This window comes from Mesitornis unicolor, unplaced genomic scaffold, assembly GCF_000695765.1.
Source record: "Mesitornis unicolor isolate BGI_N332 unplaced genomic scaffold, ASM69576v1 scaffold14133, whole genome shotgun sequence".
NCBI lineage: Eukaryota > Metazoa > Chordata > Aves > Mesitornithiformes > Mesitornithidae > Mesitornis > Mesitornis unicolor.
Genome location: NW_010172714.1, coordinates 112655 through 121470, shown reverse-complemented (window position 1 = coordinate 121470; position 8816 = coordinate 112655). Strand labels below are relative to the sequence as shown.

At 39.4% G+C, this 8816-nt stretch overlaps 1 protein-coding gene across 1 annotated transcript; it reads right to left on the bottom strand.

Annotated features, from left to right (window-relative positions):
* Positions 1-684: 684 nt before the first annotated feature.
* On the bottom strand, positions 685-1019 carry LOC104535893 (14 kDa phosphohistidine phosphatase-like). Its single transcript, XM_010180488.1, is given in 2 exon segments — positions 685-737; positions 740-1019. Coding segments are annotated over 2 exon segments (333 nt in total).
* Between the last annotated feature and the right edge of the window lie 7797 nt (positions 1020-8816).

Genomic DNA, 8816 nt, shown 5'->3' with positions numbered 1-8816 from the left:
TTTTTGCATAGGAGCTCTACAGTTATACCTGTTCTTAATAAAGCTGTTTTCTTGATAAAGGTGCTTACTTTCCTGAGGGTTCTTATACTTTGCTGCTATCACTTCCCTGGCCTGCATGCAATACTGTCACAAAAACTCCAACTGTACATGCTGTCCCTAAAGGCCTGCCAGCTTTTTTGAGCTCTTATGTTCTTCAGAGCTCTCTCCCATGGAATTCTCCCTGTCTGCTAAATAAATAAAGACTAATCTGAAGTCCACTAGACTGAAGGTTCAGGGTCTGTATCCTGCTGATCTTGTCCCTCACTCCTTTCAGGATCCTGAATGCCAACCATTTATTTCATGGTCACCACAGAAAATGTTGTCACTGATTATCATGTCTTCAACCAGTTTTTCCTTGATAGTGAATAGCAGATCTGGCTGTGTTAACATCAGTTCACGCGTCTAGTACAAGTATCAACCAGTTATCCCAAACACCCTTCAGAAGCCTTCCTCCTTGCGTGCCACCACATTGTCATTCCAGAAGATGTCAGGGTCCGCTGCGAGGGCCACCTTCTGTGACACAGAGATGTTCTCCAGTTGTTTAAAGAAGTCTTTAAGCTTACTTCCTCACTAGATCAGGTGGCCTGTAACATACCAAGTTATTTCAAATTTTTTTAATTGATCAAGTCAGTAGCCTTCACCTGCCTAAGTGATTTCACCATCTGGATTCTTGGCTTTCAGCTTCTCTGTAGGCACAAGTGATTTGCTCTCCCAAAACCCATGGCAAATCTATAAACACAGACAGTCTTCTCCTCACGCCAGTGAAGGATCCTTCTGGCCCCCAAGCATTCGCAGTCACATCTCTGCTTCTTAAGCTCTGCCCAGTCATATTTACACACAATGTAGTTGCTGGTGCTGGTTCTTGTGCCAGCTGTGGTGCATAAACACACCAGCACATATCTGAAGACCCTGATGGGATTAACATCCACACCAGCAACATGCACCAGTCCCTTTGCTGCTATCACTGCCCTGGCCTGCATGCAATACTGTCACTAAAACCCCAACTGTACATGCACAGGTCAGGGAAATCCACTGGCCTCACCTCAGTGGAAAAAAGAATCAAAGCTGAAAATGCCATAAAAAGGGAGGCTTCTTCCTTTTGTTTCCACACATAACTATTTTTGTGCTTTCTTCTGAAAGCCACATGAACAAACTTAGTAGATATATGCTTCCTTTAGCACACTAAAAGGTCTTAAAAGTTTTGCTTATCACAATTAGCAATGGTCTAAAACCCTGCAAGATGAGCTGACAAAAAAGTGCATGAAAGAGCAAATAGGACAGAGAGACCCTGTGGCCGACAGAGCAGCGTATTGGCAAACTCAAAAATGTCATAAAGAGAAGTTCCTTCAAGCCTGAAACAGTGGCTTTCAAATAAAAACTGAATTCACTGACGCATATATGACAGTAATTTCTTTGATTCAAATTAACCAGTTGTTTTAGCTCGCGTTTTCCGCTTGTACTTATTGACAATATATTCACACCAGGTTAACGGACTGACCTTTTTTCTTCTTTTCTTTAAGTGACTGTAAGGTTAGCTTTTTGGACTTTTGAAGTGGTTGGCCAGATGCTTTCAAAAGGAAGTTAAAGTATGTGAGTTTCAATCTCATTAAAAAGGCCTCTTTTTTTTTTTTAAACAAACTTTCCTTTTGTTCATATCGGCACTTACTTTTTTAAAAGACCCCAAGAGAGAGTTCCAGTCTATAGATCGCTTGTCCTGAAGAAAGCTCTGTTAACTATTTATAGATCATGTCCTTTTGTACCGAACTAGATCAAGCAATTTATTCAGTGCATGACTGCAGGAGAGAAATTCATTTGCTCTAAGTGTCATCAAGGCAGCCTTTTACCTGCTATGAACAAGACCAGAAGATCTGAATTGCTGGGCTTTTACTTCAAATGCACATTTTGACATTGTGTGGGGTGCCATCATTTCTTTCAAGTTTTCAAAGTATTAAGCACATCCATAGAATGGGCAGTCCTTAATCACAAGAAGAACAAATAGCCCATGACCACTAGAATAAAGCAAACACATGTGCACACATACAAATGATCTCTCTTTTCTTTAAAGTAGCACATATAGATGCAAATTACCGTTAGCTGCTTTGGTATATCTTACTTTAGAAATGGGAGCATGCCAGCCTAGAGACCAAGAGAAGCAGCACACAACAGGCAGCAGCTCCTCACTTAACAACAGAATCAAAACAAAACAAGAGAAAGGAGTGATGGCCTTCATCACCTCTGATCAGCAAGGGCTTTCTTTGAGCATTCACCAGGGAAATTATCCTCTCTGCAAAACCTAGTAGAGAGGCTGTACACAGCAAAAATGCTCCACTGCGGCAAATGCTTTCTTTTACTACTTCAGTTGTCTTGGTGGAGTCATTACTAACATAGTATCTCGTATTTGTAACCTGCCTGATTCCACTAAAGTTAAAAAAATATGAAAGTTCAAAATACAGCAAGAAAATAAAGCAGCTATTAAAAAGCATTGAAATCTGTTGGCAACAGCTTCAGACAGAAAGAGCACAGCAGGTTTGGGGAATATGGGTGTCTATTCTTAGAGGACCAATGCAGAAGAGAAGAAAGAAAAAACATGTCTTGCTTGCCTTTCCCAGTTGCTCTACTGAGACAAATCCCCTGGCTCTGCCTCACTAAAGATGCTCCAGCCTGGCTACAGGTATTGCTCCTAGATAGCTGGAAAATGGTGCAGGTGGTTCAGAAAGTATTGCTACTATCATGTGCATACCGGGCACTTTCAAAGTTGCATTGCACTCCAACTTTCCTTGGTTGACAGGATGACGTGCTGGGGATATTCTCCTCTTTAGTAGCCCTTGAGCCATGATTCATGCTTATGTACTGAAATCACTATACCTGCCTGATTCCTAAATACTTTCAGCTGCAGTTTCCATTCATTCACTTTGAGGGACACAGGGATCCCAAGCCCCATCCCACCTGACAGTATAAATTCTCAAAGAGTAGAATGATATTAAAACACCAAAGTGCCACTGCAACACATGACAGACCAAAACTCATGCTACCATTTCAGACAAAGAATGATGAATGGTTAAAAAAAATTCTATTCCAAAATGTGTTCTTTATCATGGACAATATCCATCAAATGAGAAGTGTTTTATTTCATACATCATTTATAACTTGATGCAGAGATCCATCAAAATCAGCAGGCTCCAAAATGACTGATGAGAAAGAAAAGCATCACTTTATTATATTTGGAAGTTGTACTCTACCTTGGCCTAGGTATGTAGGGTGGATGCCCACACTCAACAGAGTGTGCCACTGATTTCAATTACTTTTCCCATTGTACTACCATGGCAGCAGGACTATTATCTTCTCTCCAAATTAGTAAACAGCTAGAATAAGCAACAGTTTAAAAAAAAGTCTCTTTGATTTGACATTGTGTAGTGACAAGAAGAAAGTACAGTGGGCAACTGGGTATGGATTTCATCCAGCAGTTCCAACCTGCTGCTCTCAGCTGTCACAACAGGATCTAGGTCAGCTCTAGTCCTGCGCATATCCCCAACCCAAGGTTATTCACCACTTAAACTAAAAGCTTTACATGCAAAATATCTGCTGTTGCATATCTTCCCCAAATTGTCCCAGATGCTTCAGGACAAGCAGAACATCCCAGAATCACACCTGGTTATTTTTAAAGCCAAATCTGTTCTGATATCATCTGCAATCCAATCTATGCCCTTCAATCAAACAGCCAAAGGGAACACTTGTGTATGCTGTATCAATCCACTGGATTAAGGAAAAAAAATTGAATGGTAACACCTAGACTAGCTATATAGTTTCCCAAGTATAAGAAAAATAGTGGTTGTAAGAGACCTTTTCTTTCTTATAGCCAGAAGATAAAAAAGCTACTTCTATTTTTGAAATAAAAATAAGCATTGAGGAAGAGAAGACTAGACACACAAAAAAACCACCTGTAAAACTATTCCCATTGTTTGGTTAGTTTCCAAGTTTAATAAGTTTAAAATCAAAGCAAGTGTTTTAACTGATGACTTTCAAGAAGCTGGTCAGAAGTAACAGCATCATCAGATGCTTCCCAAATCCCTTTCACCATTCCCTGCTCCCCAGCCACACTCCTGAATCATCTACTTTGGGCATGTTTGACTAGCACCAAGGCAACAATACCCAAATACCAGCCATCTTGCACGAAAAAGAAAGAAGTGGAAGGAATTACCAGGAGTAATAGTACTCTCAGAAAAGGGAGCGAGAATGTTGGACAGGGCTTTGGGCAACCTGGTCTGGTGGGAGGTGTCCCTGCCCATGGCAGGGGGTTGGACTGGATGAGCTTTAAGGTCCCTTCCAACCCAAATCATTCTGTGATTCTATAATGTCTCTGCTCCAGAGGTGTCAGTGATAAACAGAAAAGGAAGGAATATGGGCCCACACACGAGGGGTAAGGATGCAAAGCTGACACAGCAGGGAGAAGATGAGATACCAGGAGAGTTAGAAGTCACTTACACAAAAGAGGAAATGCTAAAAAGCTTAGAAGTGTTTCCATAAGCAGAACAAATCAAGTAGCAATGTAAAAAAGATGTTTACATCTAATGCTATTTAACTTAGTTAATGGGATTGCATTGTTTGTGTTAACAAACCGATTACCGTGAATTCACTCAAAAAGCATAAAAGTAAGTTTGTGAACAGACACCTCTTCAAATTCAGTATTTCCTCATGGTTCCAGCTACTTACATTTAAATAGGTGATACTGGCTTTTACCAGAGTAAATTCAAATTCACCATGCTAATAGAACCAGTTAAATAAAAAACAGTATTTCCTTCAAAAATGCCATGTAAATAAAATTTTAGTTCTTTTTTATGTTTTGGGTTGAATAATCTTAATTACATTTTTAGCACATGAAAGTTGATATGGAAACTGTTCCACAAGTTGTTTGGAACATTCAGTTTTCCGATCTACGTAAATGTAGGGGAAAAAGTGAAGTGCACACCCTGAAACAATTTGGCATTAGAGACAGATTACCTACATCCTTTAGCATTGAACAAAGATGACTTCCTCAACAGAGAAACCTCGTGAAATTATTACGATACTGTAACTACAAAACTGCATCAGCACCTGCTAAACAGCCTTTTTATTTTAATCACTAATAAATATTCAGACTTCGGAAAAATAAAACGCATCTTTATAACAGTTGTCAGCAAGAATAGACTAAGTTTTACACTAATAAAACATGGGATTGCCACACATTAAGCTGCATATTCACTACAACACTGAAATTCTGGAGATATGAATTAGATATCAATTAGATACTAAATTAGAAGCAAACACACAGAGAATAGAAAACATCTCACGCAGCAACGAAAGGGGCATCCTGACACCAGGGGTTTTATAGGCTTTGTGTGTTTAGATATCATGGGAAACATAGATTTCTTTTTTGAAGCTTTTGTCACAAAGGGCTTATCTATCACAGAATTGCACTGTGGAGCTAAACACATTCTGGGACCTTTCAGAAACTCCATTAATATTTCTTAAAATTTTCTATCACCTTTTTCTAAAAACCTAGAGGACAAGATGGAATCTTTCAGCCTAGTAGCCATCATTTCATATTTGCCGATGTAGCCACAAAACACCAGTGAAATTACAAAGATAGAGAAATGTGAGAAGTTTACCTGTGGATAATATTCAAAGCCCTAGCAGTCCTCAGAGACACTAACATTTTCCCACTGGAAGGTACAAAACAAAAAAATCACATTAAATATTTTGCTCTGTACAAGCTTTAGTTCAGAAAGTAAGAGAAAATATAACTGCACAATGCATTCTTTGGAGAACCAGGGCTTTCATCAGGCTGCACCTAAAATTCAAAGAATCAATGCAGCTCATGTGGGAAATTTAGGAGATGGTCAATGAAATAAAGCAAAGCCAAACCAAAAATGCTAAGACTTTCCTAATATTTTTAAAGAGCTTAAAAGAGGTTCTGTGCAAGTATATCAAAAGGAAATGTAATACAGTACTAGTGCAAAAGTAGGTAAAATGAAAAATTAAGTAGACAAAGTTTTAAAAAGCTGAACGTTTTCCAAAAAAATCCAAAAGCAAGTTAGAAATACTAGGGGGAACCCCCCAGAAAAATTAAAATAAAACACTAGCAAGTGAAAAAATTAGTTTGGGATTCAATAAAAAGCCAAAATAGTAACCCCAGGTCAAAAAGGCAAAGGATGTGATCTCAGAGCAGGGAAATCAGAGTTTCTGTCTAAACAGTGGTTCTACCTAGAAAACAGCATTAGCAAAGCTAACTTCACACACTAAAAATCAAACACATCATAAGTTTTGGAAAGAACTATAAAGAGCCTGGTAAAATCATTTCTCCATAATTTGAGGCCTCATTATTCAAAAGGTGGTGACGAATTAAGGACACAGCACAGAAAAAGCAGCAAGGACTGAAGGTGGGCTTGCATATCCTGTAATGAAAAACAGCAAAAAGTTGAAAGGGGCAGTGTTCAAATTATTTGTGACAGGCCTACATAATACCACACTACCATACTTGCTTCCCACTTAAAATGACCCTCCAGACATCAAGTCCAATGCTTTGACTTACAGGTAGACTTCAGCACGCAGAGGACAGGTAGGAATAACAATAACAATTTGAACATCTCCTGCAGGTGTATCATCACAGTTCTCTCCTATTACTCACCTCAGTAGAGCTAAGGAGAAAAATTAGGATGAGTCAGGAAGAATCTTTTAAACTGATGAACAAGAAACTTCCCTTGGGAACAAACTGCCAGGGCTTCCCCTGCTCGCTGTGGGACAAAGGCCTATGAAGGAAGGCAGCGCTGTCCCTTCACGTTTTCCTCTACTGCCTTTCCCAAGCACAGAATGCAATGTTTCGCAGCACAACTGCTCCTCTGTAAGGGACTGGGATGACCCCTAGATCTGAGAGCCAGAGTTTGGGCTCCTTTACCCTCCACACCAGGTGGAAAGCAGCAAAGGAGAGCCAGGAAACACACCACCATCCCAGTCCAGATTCTTCTTCTCGTAACAGAGCTATGTCATCCTTACACGTACATAAAAACAGATATACTTTTACCCTAACAATTTTAGTTTATCCTCTATTTTAGAAACTTTCAGAGTAAGCTGCAGAATCTCCCACTGCATGTTAAGAGCTCCAAGTAATGAGCTGTGTCTGTAAGCACTCCTTTAAGCAAGCGAGTTAACCTAGTGCCACGTGTACAAAGGGTCAGCAGACGTGAATGGAAGATTCAGCTGGCTTCAAATACTTAAAATAAAATTGTTATCCGGAGCTAAACAACGTTGAATGATGCTAGCATGGTATTTTAACTTCCAAAAGAATCCAATAAGCTTTTGTGAGTGCCATTGATAGAACAGCACATGATACTACAAGAGCTATTAGGAAGCTACTTCTTGGAAATGAATGATAGCACAAATCACAGACAAGCCCTAGTTTTCATACAGCCATTATATACATGTCATTTTCAACTTGCCACTACTTGCACCTCCCGTAACAATTATTCTCAATTTCTTTTCATCCATCCCATAAAAAATGATTGCTTCTGCTTTACTTAATCCTCCACTTACATCAACCCTATTGTTCGTTTCCTTCCCTTTCATCTTCTCCACATTAATTCCCCACATCGCTTTTGATCTAGCTTTTTGTTTCCTTTTTTTCCCCTACAGATTCTTCCTGATGAAGAATTTACAGCCATAATGTTCATCTGACGTGCATGGTGATATTTTATTGATTCGCTACTCTGTCTATTAGTTTTGTATAATGAATAACATTATACAAAACACAAGATGGGTTGCCTACGCCTATATCTTGGATCTTAAAAGTCAATTTAACTGAACTTGAAAAATGCTCCATTTTATCGGTAAATATTCATATTTAATTATAATTGGAGCAGCATACACAAAGGGCAGCCAGAGAAAACAAACATTTCCTCCTCACAGTCCAAAGAATTCCTCTTTGCCATAGTGGCAAGCAAAGTAAATAGAATAATTGCGATTTTCACTGCTGCTAAATAAGAAATAGAAAAGCTCTCTAGGAACTGTTCTGTGTGGCTGTAATAAATGCCCAGAGAAACAAGCTAACCTGCATTATTCATCCCTCTGCAGAAAGGATGGTCTTTTTAGAACCGGAAAGACTGCAATAAGTGGAGCAGCTGATGTAAACAGTAAGTTGTGTTTTAAATGCTTGCTGTATTTAATTTTTAAGAAAAAAAAAATGGTACTTATATCGGGCAATTTTTAGAGCTTCATGCTGAACAAGTGCAGGTTTTATGTTGATAAATTAACAGCAATACCCAAGTATATAAACCTCTCAAAAATTTTTTTTGCTTACCCTACTATACTTACTGCAAGATGAATATAACCTAAGCTAAATTTTGTGTTTACTCAGTTGTGTCAAAACCAGTCACTGGTTAAAAAAAAAAATAATCTTTGAGCAGTTCCAGAAGTAGAAACCAGTCTGAGGCTCCCTCTCCTCCAGCCTCACAGTCCCACAACCTGCAACAAACTGTGTTCCTCCACCAACACTCGATCTCCAGTGTCACGAAATCTTGTATTCCTCCTTGCATTAGTACAACGTCAAGGAAAGAAGGGGTATCATTGCTCCCCATCTCATGAGACAGGTAGGAGGGAGAGTGGCCCCAAGCTCTCACGCTGAACTCAACGCCAGCAGTGTTTGTTAGTCCACAGGTGGCAACAACCAGTGTACGTTCTTCAAAGGAGGCAGGTGTACAAACACCCAATCCATCGTGTGTCAGTAGCAACAGGTAGGAAAGGGACGC